At 43.6% G+C, this 22224-nt stretch overlaps 2 protein-coding genes across 5 annotated transcripts in view; one reads left to right on the top strand and one right to left on the bottom strand.

Annotated features, from left to right (window-relative positions):
- Gls (glutaminase) overlaps positions 1-14503 on the top strand; it is a 72278-nt gene extending 57775 nt beyond the window's left edge. For all 4 annotated transcript variants that reach the window (NM_012569.4, XM_039083004.2, XM_039083010.2 and 1 more), the window contains 4 exons: positions 8653-8714; positions 9428-9504; positions 9593-9656; positions 11893-14503. In NM_012569.4, the coding sequence (NP_036701.3) occupies positions 8653-8714; positions 9428-9504; positions 9593-9656; positions 11893-12049 (360 nt within the window). In that variant the 3' untranslated portion in view covers positions 12050-14503. The remainder of the gene's footprint in view (positions 1-8652; positions 8715-9427; positions 9505-9592; positions 9657-11892) is intronic.
- Positions 14504-17163: 2660 nt separating this feature from the next.
- Stat1 (signal transducer and activator of transcription 1) overlaps positions 17164-22224 on the bottom strand; it is a 40405-nt gene continuing 35344 nt past the window's right edge. Inside the window, 2 exon segments of the mRNA NM_032612.3 lie at positions 17164-18724; positions 21948-22047. Coding sequence (NP_116001.2) covers positions 18710-18724; positions 21948-22047 — 115 coding nt within the window. The 3' untranslated portion in view covers positions 17164-18709.

The raw sequence follows: 22224 nt of genomic DNA on the forward strand, positions 1-22224 counted from the left end.
TCTATCCAGAAGCTTTCTAAACATGTAGAATTTGGCACTGTAATGTGAATTATGATCAGATTTGGGTGGCTATTAAAATACCTTGCAAAACATTAGGGAAACAGAGTCGAACTTCTCTATATGTGATGCATACAGTACACCATTGAGCTTTCACAAAAGTGAAACAAGTATGCTTTACCATAGACCAGTGGGAATTAAGATTCCCCCTAATGTTGAGGCAGTTAATGTATGTTGTGATTGCAGTAACTAGAAAACTCATGACCATCTGTCAGTATAATGGACATTCTGGGAGAGAATTTGATTCTGAATTAAAGGTATAATTTGCTGCCATTACTGTGTCTCAGGATGAATAGAACCCCATCCATTTTAAGGACCGTGTTTGTGTTTAGTTTTAATTTACCCAAGACAAGGCCTTTGTAGCCATCCTTGGATTTCAGTGGCCCTGATTGTGCTGTTTTCTTTGAAGTAACATAAATATTTGGTAGCCAGATTCTTCCTCCTCTTCCTCTTCCTAAGAGCGCAGAGTTACGCCGTCGGCTGTGTATGTAGCCCAGCATAAAGGGGATGCCGCTGCATGCCTTGAGTCTTCCAGGCTAGCATCTTCCAGGCTAGCCCATGGCGTTGGCAGGGACTTCAGATCCACTGAGACAGCTGTTGGTTGCTAGTGGTTCTTTTTTTTTTTTTTTTTTTTTTTTTTTTTTTTTTTTTATTAACTTGAGTATTTCTTATATACATTTCAAGTGTTATTCCCTTTCCCGGTATCCGGGCAAACATCCCCCTCCCCCCTCCCCTTCCTTATGGGTGTTCCCCTCCCAACCCTCCCCCCATTGCCGCCCTCCCCCCACCAGTCTAGTTCACTGGGGGTTCAGTCTTAGCAGGACCCAGGGCTTCCCCTTCCACTGGTGCTCTTACTAGGATATGCATTGCTACCTATGAGGTCAGAGTCCAGGGTCAGTCCATGTATAGTCTTTGGGTAGGGGCTTAGTCCCTGGAAGCTCTGGTTGCTTGGCATTGTTGTACATATGGAGTCTCGAGCCCCTTCAAGCTCTTCCAGTTCTTTCTCTGATTCCTTCAACGGGGGTCCTATTCTCAGTTCAGTGGTTTGCTGCTGGCATTCGCCTCTGTATTTGCTGTATTCTGGCTGTGTCTCTTAGGAGCGATCTACATCCGGCTCCTGTCAGTCTGCACTTCTTTGCTTCATCCATCTTGTCTAATTGGGTGGCTATATATGTATGGGCCACATGTGGGGCAGACTCTGAATGGGTGTTCCTTCAGTCTCTGTTTTAATCTTTGCCTCTCTCTTCCCTGCCAAGGGTATTCTTGTTCCCCTTTTAAAGAAGGAGTGAAGCATTCACATTTTGATCATCCGTCTTAAGTTTCATTTGCTCTAGGCATCTAGGGTAATTCAAGCATTTGGGCTAATAGCCACTTATCAGTGAGTGCATACCATGTATGTCTTTCTGTGATTGGGTTAGCTCACTCAGGATGATGTTTTCCAGTTCCAACCATTTGCCTACGAATTTCATAAAGTCATTGTTTTTGATAGCTGAGTAATATTCCATTGTGTAGATGTACCACATTTTCTGTATCCATTCCTCTGTTGAAGGGCATCTGGGTTCTTTCCAGCTTCTGGCTATTATAAATAAGGCTGCAGTGAACATAGGGGAGCACGTGTCTTTTTTATATGTTGGGGCATCTTTTGGGTATATGCCCAAGAGAGGTATAGCTGGATCCTCAGGCAGTTCAATGTCCAATTTTCTGAGGATTCTCCAGACTGATTTCCAGAATGGTTGTTATATGGACCCAGAACTCACATTTCACGTTTTAGAGAATTAAATACAAAGAACAAAGATACATTCTGTACATCTCTGCATTTATTTGATTTTGGTTTTGCTATAACAAACTGAATTCTTCCCTTATTTTTACATCATTGAAAAATTGACACTAATAAAAATGAAGATCTCTGAGTTGCTATCACAGCATGTTTTCATCTTGGTATTAAGATTTTTAGAGGACATCTCTTGTCCTGATAAAGGTCCCTGGCATCAGACAGACTCCTGTGGGCCACTTGCCAGCTCTAATACCCAGATTTTCATTTACATGCCTAGCTGTCAAGGAGAGGAGGTACTCTGCCCTTTTTTAATGATATAATCTTACTTTTTTCTTTTCTGTTTCCTTTTTTTAACGAGTAGTAATTTTTAAAGATTTATTTTTTTTGTTTATAAATAGAGTACACTGTAGCTGTCTACAGACACACCAGAAGAGTGCATCAGATCCCATTAGAGATGGTTGTGAGCCACCATGTAGTTGCTGGGGATTGAACTCAGGAAGAGCAGTCAGTGCTCTTACCCACTGAGCTACCTCTCCAGCCCGAGTAGTCGTTTTTTAACAGGACTTCTTAGATGATTTTAACTGGCTTGCTTAACAGAGTTTATTTTTGAGCTAAATGAAGAATAGAATGCCCTTTGGAGGTGCCATTTTTCACCTGGTATTTTTAAAGTGAAATTCCCGTAGAGTAGGAATTTGGTATTAGAGCAAAGTTGACTATTTGATTTCTCTGCTGAAATCACCTTAGGAGAACTTCCTGTGTTTATGGCAGGGAAAATGTAAATATGAGCATGAAATTGCTCCCATTACTCATAAGGATTGTCTCTAATCCTCTGTTCTGACCAATCAGGTCAGTTGCATTAGCTCTGTCTATATATAGCTCTTGAATAGCATTGTCGAGTAAATCACGGGAAAGCTTCTGAGCAGGTGGCCTCTCACTCAGCCTGCTTTCATTCAGTGTTATAAAACTGTGTTCTGCGTCTCTGCTGATAGTCACGTGGCTCCTAAAAGACACGTCTGCTCACAACACTGCATATATATTTTTACCTTTGACAGCAAGGCATTTGGTTTCCATATATTGTCAACTTGAAAGTGTCCTTTAGCCACATTAGAGTAGGTAAGTGTGTTTTTACCTGAAAGGAAGAAAGGTTTTGATGAAAGAAGTCCAAGGACTTATTTTCATTTAATATTTAGAAGTCCTTGATTCAGCTAAGGAGAGGAAGGGTGTGCTTTATTTCTTTGGTTGGTGTTTTGTTTGTTTTGTTCTTTATTTTGTAATGGCATAATCTCAATATTTTAGTGGGTAATCATTTTTTTAGCAAGGTTTCTTAGATCACACTTTGCTGAGAAATGTTGAGTGAGACTTCTAAAACAAAACAGGATCTTCAGTCATGGTTTATTTATCAGACGTATCCATTCCATGCAACCGATACTGCAGGGAGCAGAAACGGAGAACAGCCTGGTCAGACAGGACAGCCTTTTAGTTACCTAAGTTTTACATTAAACCCCTGTAATAGAGCTGGTAAGTGTTAGTGTGGAGACAAACTAAGGAAAAGAAATCAGGGGGCCAGTTCCACAGGAGCTGGTGATGGAGGTAGAAAACACACAGTTGGGATAAAAGTGAAACCAGTGACCCAGTCCCTCCTACTCTCCTAGCTCTCTCCCTCCCAGGAGTTAGCAAAGGCCCTTAGGAATTAGAACTCAATTGTTCAGTTATGAATATGAGATCTGTCAAGGCCTTGAATCACTGGGATTAAGTACAGACTGAGAATGCAAATAACCGGGTTCTATGCTTGGTCACTAGTCGATATCATATAACCTTAACCAAGGCTCTTCATCTTAGCAGCAATTAATAAATAGAACATAGCCATCTATCTATTTAACATCTGGCCTGTCAAAGATTCAGAAATGACTAAACATTGAATTTCTCATAATTAACCCACTACAAAAACTCAGCACGATTCATAACTTAAAGGGCAGTTAGCAGGGTATCTGGGGAACAAGTCACAGTTGAGCTTGTAAAGCTCAAAATAAGAGGTTGAAGACGTTATGATGTTAGATTCCTGTCACATTTTAGAATAGTAAGCTTAATATACACACAATGCACTTGTAGCTTTGGCAGAACAAGTAAGGTTTTAGCATGCCAGATTCAGGTGAACTCAAGTGAACTATAACATTTTTTTGTCCTATGGTCGTCAAGACTTTGTACAAATAAACTAAGATAACAGTGTCTGGTTCTGGCAAGTTCTGACATGATTTGATAAAGAAAACATAGTACTAGAAAACATGGAAGACAAGGAAACTCTGAGCTTTTAATCTATAAAGTTTTGATGGATCCATGCCCCAGTGGAATTTTTCACCGTGGGAAGGTAGATATTAGAACCCTCAATTTACAGAGCTCCTGTCCCTGCCATGTTTGGTCTCTGTTTCTAAGGAATCAGCAGATTTTATACCCCTGGCAGTTACTGTTAACCCACTGTTTTCTGGACCTGTAGTGTCAAGAGGAGAGTTAGGAAAGAGCTCTGTAACTGTTAGCAGGCCCATATCCTTTGCAAGGTTGGCTGGACAGTGCATGGGAGCTGTGCGGTGTCCCTTTCCTTCATTGATATTACCATGTACCTTCTAGGGGACATTTCGGTTTCACTGAACAGAACAGGAAATGTTACCCCTCAGTAAATGTGATACTCCTTTTGAAGTTGTTGGTCTCATTTTATTTCTTGGTGCCTAAAGCTCATACTTAATTTATATAGACTAAAACTTATACCACTGTAGGATGTGGATGGCACATCCATATAATCCCAGGATCCTACAGGCTGGGTGGGAGGCTCTAAGTTCAAAGCCAGCCAGGGCTTTAAACAGAGAAAGTATGTCTGAAATATGGAGGAATTTGTGATGTATTATTCTTAAGCAGTACCCAGGCATGTGATACTTTCTAGTGCCTTCTGTCTTGGAGAGAGAGAGAGAGAGAGAGAGAGAGAGAGAGAGAGAGAGAGAGAGAGAGAGAGAGTTCATGATTAAATTTTTTCTACTGGTTTGAACCAAATTCAGGCTTTTTGTTTTCAATGAGAATAATAATAAACTTGTATGGTTAGTTCTCCTTTTGTAATTTTTGTTAAGTTTAATGTCCCTCCTGTTTATCACAAAACTAGCTGTTGCACTCATTTCTTTCTCATTTAATTTCAATTTGTTTGTATCTCTGAACTGAAACATGCTTGAGGATTGTTAGTAAAACTTAACATAGGCTAGTTGCATTGTATAATAAGCCCTCCCTAGACCTTACAAGAAAATTTCAGCTTGTTTTTTTCTTTTATCAATGACTAAGTAACTAAACAAGGAACACATTCCTGGGAGAACATCTTCCTCAAATGTTCAAGGCCCTAAGTTCAGTCCCTAGCACTGGACAAAAGGCAAACACAACCCAGAACACAGGCTGGTAGTTCATGTATATGGTAACTAAAACAGATAAGGATTATGACTGCTTGGGAAAAGTTAACATTTTAGGATCAAGGGTATATGGTGTGTGGGTATATGCGTATCAGAATCCGTAGCTTGCTTCTGTGATGGGGGAGGGAAGATAGAAAGTGAATATACCCTAGGGTCGTATGTGGCGGTGCATACACATGCATACATACATAGATTACTTCCAGTCACATACTGTATTAGTGCTCCCAGGGGTGCCTAGGGCATATGGAGAAAGGGTGGAGGGCCACACTTTGACAGACCTAAGTTGCACTTTTGCGGAGGAGCAGAATCTCTATTCAGGTTGTGGAGGAAAACATCTAATGATGGGTCCTAGTTCATGCTGTGGCAGGGCAAGTAGGAGTGTGAATGGGTTAAGTAAGGAGAAGACACCTGGACAAGCAGGCACAGAAACAAGGGCTTAGTGAGCAAGACCAGCTCTGCTGTGTCAATATAAAGAGAGAAAAACAGATTAGCAAAACTGAAGAACCTTAAATGCTGGGCAAAAACCCAAGGTAGTGATAGTGTTGAATGCTTGATTCTGTGCAAGAAAATGCTCACTTAATTCAGTGTTAATATACAGATACACAGCAGCCACTGTACAGTCAGGAAAGAAAACACCAGATTTCCGCTCATAGGGAGCTTAAATGAAATGGGACAAAGATGATAAACAAGCTGGGGACTAGATGATAAGGGTTTAATAGGCTGTCACAGTCCTCCACTTGAGATAAGACTGGGACCTAGATAAGCTATGGCAGTAGTGATGGGTGGTAAAACTGGTGTCTTGGTAAATGTTTTGGGGGATTAATTGCATATGCTGCACTAGATGTGGGTTACCAGAGGCCTCTCCCTGAGCAGGTACTCTGTGTAGAATACTTAGGTGGGATGGGCAGCTACTGGGTATCCTCTTGGACTTCAGCCAGCCGTCCCTGTGGAGGACTCCACAAGCAAAGTCAGCAGCTCTGACCTCTGGGGTTCAGAATGAACAAGTGCTGAATTGTGTCTCACAAACCAGGAGAGTCTGGAGGAGAGAAAGGCAGCACAAACCCAAACCCATTTAAACAGGAGTAAGTCGTGTCTCTGATGTGGAATATGGAATATCAGCTGAGTAGTCTGGTGGAGTCAACAGTTGGGATATAGGAACAGGCCTTGGATGTTCAAGATCTACAATGGGAAGTCATTCTCCCTGGAAGAATCTATGAACCCTGTGAGGGATGCTGTGCTAAAAATGAGGCTGATGACAGCCTTTGGAGTACCACGAGGCCGTGGAGAGTGTGCCCAGCAGTTAACAGGAGGTGTTCAGGGTGCTGCAGTGTCACAAGAGGCCACCAGAGATGTGTTGGCTTAGAAAGGCAGTGGAGCTTGAAGAGTACTGCTAGCAAGATGTGGAGGTAATTCTCAGGGAAATAAAAGACACATTCAGAAAGTACGTCCTAAAGGGGGAAACTTTAGGGTAAAATGCTGAATGAATAGGTTTTTCTCTGTATTTTGGAAGAAGTGAAGGAGGTGAATGTAGAAGATGCTAGAAGCAAAGACCCTGGCAGTATGGCAGGCAATCTAGAAGAGTGCCTGCCTGAGTGCAGAAGGATGGACTCGGAAATGAGACAGGGTCTGAGGCAGGGACAGAAGGAAGAGCGGGAGGACGTGGTGTTTGCTTGAGTATTGGGAGTTGTGAAGATGGGTTTATGTGGTCTGTGTAGTTTTAATCAGTGTCACCAGTGGGGTTCTTTAACCTGGGCTTTGCCTGCGCAAAGTCTAAAGGGAACTAATGGGAAAGAGAAACAGTGGCAGACAATGGGAAGTTAGTGACTTCTAACAATAGGCGATCAGTCTCACGCTGACTGGTAGCACAGGGGAGATGGGGATTAAAACATCCTGGGCTGGGAGATGGCTCCTCTGTGAAGAGCACTTCTTGCTCTTGCAGAAGACCCAATTCACATGGTGGTGACTCACAACTGTTCTAACCCCAGTTCCAGTGTATCCAAAGCCCTCTCTGGTCACATCAGGTACTGCATTCATGAGTGGTGGCTCATAGCCAGCCGAACTATCAAAGTCACTGAGACTAACAACCTGTTTTTATCACTCTTCTCCAAGTGAAGAGATGGAGGAGTGATGTTCTCATGCTCTTAGAGTCTTTATAGTAAAAGCCCGCCCTCCCACAGCTCTGGAACAGGATAGGCACAGAGGCTGGCAGAAGCAAAGAGTGGGCAGGACGGAGTTTGTGCGCTGAAGTACTGACTAGGTAGGCATGGACTTCTGAGGTGATCTCAGTAAAGAGTGGTGTTTAGGGATGTGCCACTCTCCTAGCTAGACAGGCTCCTGCCCATGAATCACCAATAGGGGAATTTAGTATTTTAAGAACATATCTAACCATAGGGTCCTTTTTTCTATGGAAAATTACTGGGCTACTTTCCAGGAAACCCTTTGAATGCTAAGTCAGAGGTGTTCAGCGGTGTTCAGCAGCCAGCCTTAAAGTTCACAGGTTATGGAAAGGGGAGCTGTAATGTGAGGAAGGCAACGTCAGGCTTCAGGTCTAGAGGGAAGCAGTCCCACAACTGTGGCCTTATTTCTGGAGAGCTGGGCTATCCTGTGCTGTCTGTGTTAGACTAATATGTCTACCACTGAGTCCCATTAAGTTGAGTCATCAGAATGAATGCTGACACTACAGGGTGTAAACTTGGTACTCTATAATTAGTACTGTCTGGGCTTTCAATAAACAGGGATCAGTAGTCTGAATGAAAGCAGGTCAAAACTGGATATCTTAGAATAACTAGCCTTTTCCACTTAACTATAAAATGAGCAGGTAACTATCAAAAGTAGATGCACCTTAAGCCATGGTCCACACTATAGCAGGGTCTTGCCCTTTATGCAGTGTCATATGTTCTGAGCATGCCCCAGTTGCACTAATCATCCGGGCAATAGTCAAGATTCCCCACTGAAGAGCAGCTTTGCTCTTAAGTTTATGGTGATGTACAAGGAAGTCAGTAATTAGAGAGGCCAATGGTGCTGGCAGTGATGAGACATTTATGTAGCCTGAGTTAGTTTTAGCGTGGATGACTTTTACCCATGTAGACTTGTTTAATGGAGTGAGACATACATACATACTACATGAGTTTTCTAAAGAACTTAGTTTTCTTCACTGCAGACGTGTTATGAGTTTCCACTCTGTGTCAGTATTCTAGTCGTTCCCACATGTATCTTACCACTTAATTTTCTATCAGTCTTGGTTAAGGCCATGTGTGTTTTTTAGATGTGTGCCTGGGATAACATCTGATCAATCCAGCTGAAGTCTTCAAAGCATATGGAAACTATATGGCAATGGCCTCATTTGCTTTCTCCCACAAGTATCCGTTTGTTTGTCCACAGGTAAAGTCGGTGATAAACCTCCTGTTTGCTGCGTACACTGGAGATGTGTCTGCCCTCCGAAGGTATGCGGGCAGGGTGCAAACACTGGCTTTTGGTGTTTGAAGGTGCATCTGGTCAAGCAGCTGTCCTAAGGTTAAAGTCTCACTGACACCTATAATAAAAGCTACCCAAACAAGATTTTATATATATATAAACTATATATATATATATATATATATATATACACTAACCCCCACTTCCAGTGTGTCAGACCTGCCGAGATCTCTGAGGTAACTAGCCCACTGACGAGTGGTTTATTGTAATATCTCTGTTGAGGTAGGAGCCAGGATGTTTGGTATAGTGCATGTTACCAGGATTAGAAAGGCCATGAAATACTGGATAGTGAGCATGGGTTCCCTCTCAGAGTTGCAACTGACCTTTGAAGAGGATATGGCTAGGCTGCTTTCCATGCTAGAAATCTATTGATGTCTCATCTGTTGTTGGCAAATGGGTTAAAGACTGGGAGTCATCATGAAAACAGGTAGCTTAGCCAAGACATTTTTGCCCTTTCAATACAGCTATGCCACTAATAATGGGATGGAACTTAGTTCTGGGAGAGACTGCTATTTCTCTTACTCCAAAGTAGCAAAGCTGAGGAAGAGCAGTCACATGGTATTTACCCTCAGTCTGGTAACACAGGAAGCAGGAATGAGAGGCCTCGATTGAACTGATGGGGTAGATGTTACCACTAAACTAAATTAATCTCTGTGGTGATTAGCTATTTATGAATTGTCAGGTTTGCTCTGTCAGCCATGGACATGGAACAGAGAGATTACGACTCCAGAACAGCCCTGCATGTTGCTGCTGCAGAAGGTAGGAAATGCAGGAACCACTTAGAGCTTTTACAGGCTGAAATTCTACTTGAGACTAATGGACATTTTTTGTGTTTTGGGGAATGTAGGTCATGTTGAAGTTGTGAAGTTTTTGCTGGAAGCTTGCAAAGTTAACCCCTTCCCCAAGGACAGGTGAGTGTCTAAATTACTGGCTCCCATAGTCGCTACGTCCCAAGTTGAGTACACAGACTCGAGTGTCAAGTAGTGCTTACGTCCATGGTGTCTTACAAAGGAACATGCAGAATTTTGCCGTGTGGGTGACATCCAACTCCATATCCAAGAGTGGCGTCCTGTTCAGGACTTTCAGGTCTGATGACCAATGAGCACGTGAAGAAGACAGTCCTTCATACTTGAAAAGAGAAAATGGGAACTCTGTTCTCAGGAACTTGTAACTACATAGGACAGACGACACAGACGAGTAGGAAAGTTTGTAAGGAAGCCGATGTCGAGTGCTGTAGTTGCTTGGGGATTTGCTGCAGTTAGTCTAAGCTGGCTTTGTGGCAGTTGGATAGTAAATAGTCCATCAGAGGAGAGATTTGAAGGTACTGAACGAGGGAAAGTATTCTGCCTGGAGTGGGAAGGGTCACCTAGAACACCCTGCTCCTCTGTGCTTCTCTCCTGGCCCTGTGGCCTAAGGCTGAGGGCTGTGCTAAGCATGCCATAAACTGTGCTCACCACTTGGGCATCCCGTCTTGAAGTTGAATGGCTGAGCCATTGCTGTAGCAGTAAGGATAGGGGCTCAGAAGAATGCAATGGAGCCATGCTTAGTGCTGTTTAAAGTGTAGAGTTTGGAATGAAGCCTAAGAGCTGCACAAAGTTTAGAGCAAATTGACTCTCTCCAACTCGGTTGGATTACTAAGCCTTTGTTTTAGGGGCTTAAATCTTTTTGGTTCAGCTTACCAAAAAAATGACAAGTTATGGCATCAATAACTGAAGTCTGTTAGTGATTTTCTGAAGTAGTAACATGTTGGCTCTCTCTCCATTTCTATGGTTATTTAAAAGAAGGGTTGAAATAAGCTATGTGGCAGTCCTCCAAAATCTCAAGGTAGGCTGACAGACCTCCTATATACCCAATATTGTGCCCACCAGGTTTCTAGAGTAAAAAACTTAAAAGTGTCTCCCTGTGTTTATATCTCAACTCAAACACTACTTAATATATGTTGGAAATATTTATATGTAAATTCCAAATTGGCCTTGGAGAATAGAAGTTGAACTTTTTCAGACAAAAGATAGTTGAGTAACTTGGTAAATGTGTGTTCACCTAGTCCAGAACTGGAGCTCCATGTTTTCCGCATCATGCAGAATCAGTGTCACCTGTGTTATAAATCAGCAAGACTGAAACACTGTATTCGTACAGGCAGAGTTAGTGCTCATTACGTTATGGAAGAGATGTTAAGGAGGTGACCTGGCAGTTTTCCCAAAAGCAGACACAAATGCTTGATCTGTGAGAGCCCATGACTCCCTAATGAAAAGCCACACCAAAGGGAAAAGTCAGTAATTCAGCTGTCTCTTGAGAAGCAAGACATGTAAAGTTTTACTTACCTGATTTCAAAAATTAAGAGCAGGCCACCATAAACATTTAAAATGTGAAATAAAACACTTTTTTGCTTCACATTGTGCTCTATAAAGAAGGTGATGGGTTCTGGATGGACACAGAATGATGGGAAGAAGCAAAGGCCAGGAGATGGGACAGGAACAAGCGTTAGAGAGGCAGCAGGAGGAGGTGAGGGGCAGGCCCCACTGGCTGGGCAGGAAGCAGCAGCTAAGGAGCAAGTCTGGCCCTTACAGGGCCCGGGCTTTTATATCCATGTCCTTCCCCAGACCTCAGCTGACTCACGATGCAGCAACCCCTCATGCAGCACATGGACTAGGAGTTCTGACCAGGCAGTGGGCCAGTGGAGCCTGCAGCTTCCTTCCCTTGCTAGCTACGATGAAAGGGTCACTTCCTCTGGGCACATCTTGTTCATCTAACGTACATTTAATGTCATGAAGTCAATAGAAACCTGGAAGATTTAGTGTTTGCTGTGACTTCTGAATTCACAAGGACATAAGTTTCTGTGACAGGTTAGGATGGTGTTACACTACCTGATTTTTAAATGTCGGTCAGCAGTAGATGTGGCTTCCAAAGGCCCCCTTAGCATTTGGATGAGGAGACAGGCCATTCCATTAGCCTCATTATCAGGATGTCTCTCTCAGACCAGTGTCTGAACCCTGAGGACTCTTCTGTGTTTCGGGGGCCGACTCCCTTGTAACACTGCTAACGCGTAAGCGGGCGTGGGTGGCTGTGGAGCTTGGTGGAAAGCCTGGGGTGCTGCAGCACCATTTTGAGTCACTTGACTGATGATCTGTGTGCTGTTCTGTGCTTCAGGTGGAATAACACCCCCATGGATGAAGCACTGCACTTTGGACACCATGATGTTTTTAAAATCCTCCAGGAATACCAAGTTCAGTATACACCTCAAGGGGATTCTGACGATGGAAAAGAAAACCAGACTGTCCACAAGAATCTTGACGGGTTGTTATAATGGTCTGAATCGTGAGACTTACATTACTTACCTAGCCATTGTGGAACATGGCTATGGAGAACATGTGTGTTTCTATCTGGTAGTAATGTGTATTTACAACATCTGTCCCTGCAGTGTTACCGGAGCCTCCTTCATTGTGCACACACGACAAATCTGAGTTCTTTGGGAAAAAAATAGAAATGAAGTAGCCTCCCTTCACAATGTGAGCAATAGTTACCTCGTGCGTTGTACAATTTGATGTAAAAGAGTAGTTACCAATGCTAGCTGAACTGTGTGGTTTCCACGGTTTGTGTTCTGTACATTTTCAAGCCCTGGTGATGATATATGCTCATATGCATTAGGATTGAGCTTTGTTGTACAGTCTGTCCATAGGGTCGATGCTGTCATTAGACGAAAATAGTGCTACCTTTAAGAACTTTACACATAGATTTAGTTTGAGTGTTTGAGAGACCATTGCACTTGTGTGGTTGAGTGTTTAAAATGTCTATCACCTCACTTCACAGTGTGACTCTTTAAATATTAAAATAATTACTACTAACTGTTCATAGAATATGCTGATTCTGATTAGATTTTATCAGGGAATCTATTAAGATATGTTTGGTGACCAAAATATATGTGTGACTGTGGTTCTAGCACTTTGAAACTTTTCCTTTCCATACAAGGCTTAGGCCAGCCTCTCTGTGGTGTGTAGCTGTCGGTCCCCCTCAGCTGGGAAAGAGAGCACTGGCTTACTATGCAGTTTTCAGGTCTCCTCAGCAAGCCATCAAGCCTCCCATTTCTGCCATCAGAGATAGAGCTTGGCTGTTTATCTGAGGAAGATGAGCCAAAATTACATCTCAATTAGTCATCAGTCTTAGGAGTAAAGACAGTGATGACTGCAAGGTCTTCTCAGCTTCTACAATAAAGAAAAATTCAGAAATGCTTCCAGTTACCAAAGTTATAATGATATATTTAGGAAAAGCTACAAATAACATTTACTTTTAATCCTGATGTCAAATGTCTGCATCAAGATAGCACTCCTTTGTGGCATTCCAGGTATCTTCTCTTCCTCTATTGCTTAACTGTTGGTGGGCTAGCTATATTGTTCAATAAGAAAAGGACACTTTATTTTAAATTTAGACCCACCCCTTCTTTGTTTTGGAAAAGGCAATTTATGATTAACTTGGATAATAGGTAAAAAGCAACCTTAGATAATTGTAATATTGTGAGAACGTAATTGTCTAGGAGTCCCACATAACGTACCCTATTATACCTCCAAGAGATGAAGGGTATGTTAGTGAGGACTTTTGATACTAACCACACTTTTGCATGCACGCACACACACACACACACACACACACACACACACACACACACACACACACACACGGATTTCTTGGAAAATGCTTTATGAAATTAGCAACATTCTCAACTGCACAGATACTACTGGTTCCCACAGTAACACAGCATCTTCTGTGACCCTCACTATCTGCACTGATTGCATCCAAGCTTTATGTCTGGTGGCTCATTATTCACTCCAGCTGCTTTGATCCTGTTTCAAAGTCAGCTTCGGCCATCCCCTCCATTCCCTAGTGTTCCTTCACTAAGACAAGGCACCACTAACGTGTTTCTAAGCTCCAGAGTCTGTGGGGAGGATGTGAGTGGGCAGCCAGCCCTGTCACTGTGTTCCTCCTTCCACACCCCTCAGGACAGGTGGTGGGTACTCGGAGCATCCTCCCCAGGAACCTCCTCCAAGGTTCAGGGGTGAGCGCGCTGCAGTCAGCGGACATACCACTGTGCAGCAGCAGCCGGCTTTCCGGAACTCAGCGTGTGACTTAAATATTGCCAGTGACTTTAAGGATTCCCTCCGATAATGGTCTTGTATATTATCTGAGACAAATGTTTTCATCTCTCCTCAGCTCAGTGCTGCTTCATACTGTCTCTGTGGCTTGGTTGAGTGCGCTCTTTGTCCTGGGCCAGGTCTTGCTCTGGCTGTTCGCTGCTGGCTAATAACAGCAAGGACCCTGTAAGTGTGTGAATGAGCCGCTGACTGCTGCCATCAGTAAACTCCAAAGACGTCTGTTCTGGCTTTACAACCCTAGGTGATGGTTCTGTCTCTCAGAACCATTACATGATCGTGTGGCTTCAACGATCTCTGCATACCGCTGTCCCTGCTGTCCCGGTTCTGACGCCCCTGTCTGCTGATGTGCTACGCCCACTACTGCCTACACTGCTTTAGCGGCAGAGCTGGACTCACTGTCGATCCAGACGTCTGTCAGGGACCTGATAACCGATGTCTGCCCTAGGTCCCTGCTGGGGAGTCCACAGCTATGAATGTATTTACTTCTAACATTTCCCAAAATGAAATCTTAAAACTATAAATTGTAAGTATTCTGAAATTGGGAAATACTTATTTTAAATGAGATCAGGTAGTGTTGCTTTTTACAGCATAATAAATATGTGTATTGAAAACAAGCTGTGAGAAATGACTTTTCTTCAGATAACTGAGGTTGGGTTGGAAGTCTGTAACTGGTTTACACCCAGCATGCCGTGAGCCAGGCACGTAGACCACAGGTCCAAGATGAGAACTGAGGACCAGCTGTGACGGTTAGTGCTGGGCAGGCTAGCCCAGTCCTCTAGAAGCTCATAACGTGCTCTTACCCATGCCACGGCAAGCACTCTTGAATGAAAACATGTTTCCACAGAGCATTGAAATCTACCTCGAGGGCTGATCCAGTCCGATCATACCAGGCCTGAGTCGCACTAGCTGGCAGCCTCCCTGAATTCCTCATGTGCTTTCAACTCCAATGCCCCAAAGCCCTGTTGGTGAAGCCTTTCCTCTTGGGTGTAAAGTTAGCTTCTAACTCCACAGCAGTTATGTGCATGCCATAGCAATTCTATCTTCATCGTACAGAAGTTATATTCCACAAAGCCACTTGGTTATAGGCTGTGTCGATGGCATGTGAAATTCTCTAACCCACACTTTTCATTGAGTAAGATGGGACCCAAGAGCGGACCATGACATAGAACTCTTACTCCCATATTCTCTCCCTGACCCCTCACACAGAGTTACAGCTGGCATCTTTCTTACTCAGGTCAGCTAACAACTACGAGCTAAAGCCTCTCAGGTGAGTTTCGAGGCCAAGCATGACTGCTACATGGTTAAGCCCTGCAACATACGTCAGCTGCTACTGCACACGTGTATCTGCAGGTGGAAGCTTAGTAGTGGTGCAGACCACACAGGTAACTCCAATCGTGAAAAGCTGTATTTGTTAATAGACTGATCATACTTCTTATGGCACTTTTTAGAAGTTTAGGTTGATTTTGTTAATCTTTGTAGTAACATGAGTAAGTTCATAAACCAGGGATGCTGAAATAAACACCTCGTGGATGTGCTGGGTGGCACTTACTTGTTTTTATGAAAGGACTGGGTATGAAAGGACTGCGTGTGTAAGTTAGCGGGCGTGTATGTGTTTGGGCTTAGAAGGGCATTACAAGAAGAGCTCGTTTCTGTTTCTAGGGTTTGATCTGACTCTGGACCTCATGGAGCTAGCCATGCCTCTTGCTGCCTTTTCAAGTGATCAGCAGAAAGTCCCTGATGAGCTAGAGACTCATGACTCCAAAATATCATGACTTCATTTCTAGAAAAGACCTGGAGGAAGCTGCCCACACAGCAACAATGGGGAATTAAGTGTCCCAGCCTGAGAAAGTACAAAACTCACAAGTCTGACAATACAGGGGCTGCTCTACCTTGGGTAGCTTTACTTTGTGTTCTCGGTATAAGTTTAATGAGTTATGGTTATTTCTCCTACAATAAGTCACGTAGTCCTTTAAAGTCTGAGTGCAATATACACCACCCCAAGTTAAGAGTATCCCTAACAGCTTTAGCCGCAGCTTTCCGCGGCTGGTTTAAATTTTCTTTCTTGGAAATTATGTATATTTTTCTATAACAGTTACATTATCTATAGCTTTTGACTAGTTTAAAAGTTAGACTGTGTGTATAAATGTTTTGCATTTGTGCACATATGTACACGTAAGTGCCTGGTGCCCAAGGAGGTCAGATCCCCTACAACTGGAGTTTTAAATGATTGCGAGCCGCCAACCCCTGTGGGTGCTAGACTGATGTGCCTGGATCTACGAGCAACAAATGCTCTATAAACTGCTGACCCATCTCCCAAGCTCCTTTGGCTATTTTTGCTTCACAAAATCTCTACGAAACTTTAATGGGTAAAGTGGCTGTGTTGAGCATGTGACCCAGCGTCTTAGAACATCGGCATTCCTTTTATTAGTGCCTTCCAAGCTTCTAGAATAGTGGCTGGTTCGAGGCAGGTACTTAACAGATCTGAGGAATAAATGAATAAATCTTAAACAAGAAAATGCCTGCCTCCCAGCTCAGGTGCTCCCCTGGGGCAGTCAGATGCCATAGGTCTGTTCTGTTTACTGAGACATGCCTTCATCCACAGTAGTTTTCAGGCAGTCAATATATTCTATTTATATAATGCCACCTCAGGAAGTCCCTAAATCAGTCTATCCCAAGTGCTACCTATATGCTCGATACTTAGAAAATACCACCCTAGTCATACTCAAACACACAAACATCCTCACACTAGGACGTGCTTGGTGGCTCCTTACAACAGTCAGCTATCTAAGAGTACGTGGATGTCTTCCACTGACTTAGGTCTGATCTCATGTGGCCCAGCTGGCCTTGAACTTTATACACAGCCAAGAATGACTTTAAACTCCTGATCCCAATGCCCCTACCTCAAGTGGACTTACCACTGTGTCTGCCCATTGACTAAACTGCCATAGTTACTGTGACTGCAGGATAGTAAGCAAGGGTGACACTTGGAAAATATCATCCTTCCTTTAAAATAGAAGTGATATGGGTCTCAGGAGATGGTTCAGCTGTTCTTCCAGAGGCCCTAAGTTTTAATTCCCAGCACCCACATGGCCTCACAATAACCTGACTGCTCCCATCTGACTGTAGTCTCATGGGATCCAGTGCCCTCTTCTCATATACATACATTCAGATAAAACACCCATATACATAAAATATAGACCTAAATAAATCTTTTCTAAAAAGCACTTAAAATAGGACTGATACATAAATGAGATATAAAACCAACTCACAATACTAGACACTTTACATATATCTTTATATTACATAATAGTAGGAAACTAACACAATTTTAACATTTCTTAAAGTCTCAGCTAGTTCAACGGAATGAAATTGTAACAAACTGTTTCAACAGACAACAATGTAAGCAATGGTTAGCTCTCAGAATTTAGAAACAATATTTTTTAAATGTTTTGTTTCCTGGTCATTTCATTTTGACATGAAAAGAGAGGAGGCCTCTGCTTCCCTGCAACACTAAGGGCTGTGCACACGTAACTGTGGTGCACACGTAACTGTGGTGGACACGTAACTGTGATGCACACGTAACTGTGGTACACACCTTGCACTTGGGTTGTAAGGTGGATTGATCTTCACCAAAGTAAAACAAAGGATTATGGGACAACACTCTAGCTGTACCTTCGTGGACGGCAGCCTGTGAAAGCTGCCCAGAAGACCAACCTGAGACCAGAACCACCAGGCTGTGTTCGTACCACAGAACATCACCCCTCAAAAGGGTGACAAAACACAGGACAGACCTTGCAACCATTTGTGACTAGTTATCAGAAAAACACATTCATTGCTAACAGTAGTTTTCAGTGAATTTACAGGGAGTGTTTTAAAATTATCTGATACTCATATTTGGCTAATGATTCAAATAGTTACTGCTTTTTCCAAGATTATGGCTAATTAAGACAACCAGCTAAAAACAATAAAATCAGCCCATTAAAGAACATGAGTTAAACTGCTGGGTTTACCTACATCTGTAATTTCAACTAAAAAAAAAATTTTGCCTTAAGAAAGTTAGCCCCCTTGATAGATGTGCAAAGACAATTTTATTCAACCAATGACCAAAAAGACAGCAAAAACCGTTTAGCTTGGTGGAGTACAGACTGAAGAGAGTACTCATGAAAATGTTCCTACTTCTACTGGTGTTTAGTTTTGTTCAGCCATAGCCACCAACAAAGCTAATCCTGAAGAGAGCAACCAAGCCTTAAGATTAACACGGCCAATGCAGAAGCTGCATTAAGGAACACGACTGTTTCCTTCCCACTCTGATGAAGGATGCCCACTCCAGTCTGATATATCATTGTATCTAAAGTTGACTTTGAACCATGCCATACGTAAGACAGTGGAAGACTTGCAGCCATAGAGGAGAGGGGACATGTATCTCCAGGACAGAAGTATCCCCACATCATGAAGGTCCCTCCCCACGTAAGTATCTTCCAGTGCAGCACGTAGGCACTGACTACAGAGTATTACTAGAGTACTCCTCACCCTCCCTCAACACTCACACTCCGGTCCTGAGGCGTGGGTGGCTCTCTTGTTTTTTGTTTACAAAATCCACTTTGCATAAGTAACTTTCCATTTCACCTTCAGTGAGCTGCATGAAGTCCTTCAGAGTAACAGGTTTCTAATTAGAGAAATATCCACTTGCTATCAACAGGGTTCAACAAATGGGCTGTTCTTTCTTGATTTCCCTAGAAATACAGCATATGAAGGAACAGTAGCAGGAAGGAATCACAGATGGGAAGAAAAATGTCGCCAGAGAAGAGAGAAATTCGTGTTTATACTGCGCTCATCTGCAAAAAGACAAAATGTAGTTAGGTTTATTACAAGGACATGTGATTCACATATTTCACACCATCGCCCTCCTAGAAAGGAGAGCAGGACAATGCTTCCTCAGCAAACTACCACCATGGAACCAGAAGGGCTAGTATGTCCTATCCCTCTCCTGGAACCATCAGGACCTTTCACACCACCTCAACTGATGGATTATTACTGTCTGGCCTGCTGGATTAATTTTGTGACTCAACCCAGACAGACTATATAAAGCTTTCTGCTGTTCTGCAAGTCTGGGGACAGATCACGGCAAATCAGCTCATTCAAAACTAGTGTGAGGAAACGCTGAGCCATGTGCCAGAGAGAGAGGGAGGGAGGGAGTTGATGACTTTCCCTTAAAGGCCACTGAGTAAGCAAAACAAACAAACTGCTACAAACAAACCGCTGTTTCAGATGTGGGCAGTAAATCGGAAGTGAAATCTCTATGAAGCACTTCAGCTCCCTCCCTAGTCTGCCTCGCTGCCCTGGATACAGGACACTGTTCTTCAGAGAACACTGGCCTGCCGCTGACTCCGACTGTCTCAGGGATGGGTCTCAGCTACTCTGAAGGCATTTGTGACACTACCTTTGCAGGGTATGTGCTATTGACATCATATATTCCAGAGAGTCGAGGCCTGGCTGCTGCTAAACACCCTTCAGGGTGCAGGACAGCACCACAATGGAGAATTCTCCAGCCCCGGGCCAGAAGAACCAATACAAACACACCGCTAGAATGCACAGCCTCTTGCTCCCTCAAACAAATTCCAGGAAATGGGTTTGTAGTCAATTTTAGATTGCAAAGCACATGGAAGCCTTTGCCCCCAGTTGCAGTCTGGCCGATGGCACAAATGGGCAGTTAAAATGGTATACTGTAGAAGCAAGGGAGACGGGGAGAGAGAGATGAAGAAACACCCACATCCTGTTACTCTGCGACTGGCTTATTAACCTCTGTAAACCTCAAGTCCTTCATGTGCTAAGTTGGCTAATAGTGCCTAACACATAGGTCTGGTCAAAGTATAAGACTGAAAGCATGTATAAAATGTCGTAGACAATCTGTTAGCATGAGCTCTGGACAAAGGCCTCTAGGCAAGTAGGCTAGGTCTATTCCAGTCCAGAGGGACAAGACTTGTTGTTTGGAAATGTTAGACTAATAAATATCCAGGTCATATTACAGAGAGCACCAGTGTACTGGACAATTCCTCGAGAGCCAAGGCTGGACCAACCATCAACCCCAAGTACCTTTTTAATCATGGACCACCTCCACCTCAGAGCACACAACTAATTCCATTTTTTTTTGTTTTGTTTTGTGACAGAGTCTCTATGTAGTCTCGTGGCCTCCACCATGAGACCTTCCTGTCTCAGCCTCCCGACTGCTTGGATTTCACTTAGCTCATGTGTTCTAATTCTAAAAGCAAATGCTGGACAGAAGTCAAGAATAAGGTTGGGGGCAGAGCACGTGGTGGTAGTTACAGGGATTTGACAGGCCAGTCTCATTCTTCCCTTGTTTAAGCAGAGCAGGGCCTCTGCTAGAGTCCCTGGGATTGTTGGGGTCTGCCTGGAGACGACTGTGATGAGTGCACACTTATTACACACAAATTTAATGTATCTTTATATCTCTATGTATCTATTCCATATGTTAGACAAAAAAAAAAAAAAACCATTGGAATACAATAGCTACATGGGGCGTCCAAAGACTACAAACCCATTCCTGGAATTTGTGTGAAGGTGGAAGAGGCCCCACAGTATTGCCTTCCGGCGTACTGAAAGCAGTGTTCTTTGCACAGACTGAGGAACGAACAGCTTAGTTCTCTATGTCACAGACTACAATGGTGATGACAGTTGGAACAGCACATGCCAAGTTCCAATCAAAGGCTTCTCACCCGGCACTGCCTTCACAAACAGACGCAAACGGCTCCTGCCGGGTGCATGGGAGAAGCTTGACACGCATGACCCATTGGTGGCAGGGGTGGCGACGGTAAGGTGATTTTCTTAGCAAAGGAGGTGTGAAAGCTTGCCCTGTGTGGTGGCCCCGTTGATCTGTTTTACATTTTCTGAATCAAGCTTCACCATTACTCCATTTTCATATGAGACTTAGAAAGCATGTTTCACAGAACTAACCGGTGCTAGGTTACCTGGACCAAAGTCTCATTTCATGAAGAAAACAGCTATTTTGGAATCATACTAGGAATGCTCAAGGGTCAGAAGGCTGTAAGGTGTTCTCTAGGACTCGTAGTGTGCTCAGTGAGGTGAAGACCAAAGTCAAAGTCACGCAGGAGAAACACGCATCACTGAGATGACATTCTAGCACGCCTAGCACATGAATGCGGGTGCACGAAGCTTTAGCCATGCATTCTGCACCCTCTCTCTCCCATCCCCTATTCTGACCCTCCCTCTCATTACTGAACACAAACAGATAAATGCACAAAGCGCGCATTGATGAAGGAAAGCCTGCAGTAGCTTTGAGGGAATTGTTTTTGAACGCATCAGGCAAGCTTTGAAAAATGAACTGGACTGACTCCAGAGCTTGAAATCAGCATCAGCAAAACTCCAGTCACCCAAACAAAACCTGCGTGATGAAGGCCTTCAGGCTGAAGGACAAACGGTACTATTTAATCCACTGAAAAACATTCTCCCGAAAGAAGACGTTCTCTTTTGCAAGCACGTGTTTCTATTTAGACATTGATACCCAGTAAGTCACCCTCCGAGCCATTCATTCTGCCCAAGTCCTTGATAGCCTCAGAAGCCGGCAGAATGAGTTAGGTCTCGGATATAACGCAGGCAGAACTGTCTACCACTGCTAGGCAGTGTGCAGTCGATGTAACTGGCGGGCATCCATCCTTTCCTACAGTAAGTCCTTTACTGAGGCTCAGATAGAAACAGCAGGCACGGGAAAACGTCTGCCTCTGAAAACAATCTTGATCCCTTAGTGTGTGAACTTAATACACGGCCAGACCTTTTTACGTCACAGGGGACAGAAATGTGAAATGCTACAAAGAAATCCTGCTGATGAGGCAGCTAGCTGAAACACAGGCTCATGAGAGAGAGGGGCGGGGAAGGACGGAGGTAGGGAGAGGGAGGAGGGGAGAGGAAGAGGGAGAGGGAGAGACCCTTCTCTGGGCTCCTTACAGCAGACTCCAGATCTGATGCAGTACCAGCCTGCCTCAGGTCTTCCCAAGGTGGAAATACCCCTGCCACAGAACTCACCATACTGTCAAATTCAGAGCCCACTATCTTGGACATCTCGTCAAACTCCTCTGGAGACATGGGAAGCAGGTTTTCTGTGCTCTGAAGTCTAGAAGGGTGGCTGGAATAGAGAGAGAGGAAAGGGCAATGTCAACACCTGAGTTACAGAGGCCTTAGTGCAAGCTGAGACACTTTGTCTATCTGAGGCTGCGTGATCACTTCATACTCTCATGTCAGAAAAACATACACTGTATAGAACGAATCTCACACAGTACAGATCATGGGAGGTTTATGTCCC

This window comes from Rattus norvegicus, chromosome 9 (assembly GCF_036323735.1).
Source record: "Rattus norvegicus strain BN/NHsdMcwi chromosome 9, GRCr8, whole genome shotgun sequence".
In the NCBI taxonomy this organism is placed as follows: domain Eukaryota; kingdom Metazoa; phylum Chordata; class Mammalia; order Rodentia; family Muridae; genus Rattus; species Rattus norvegicus.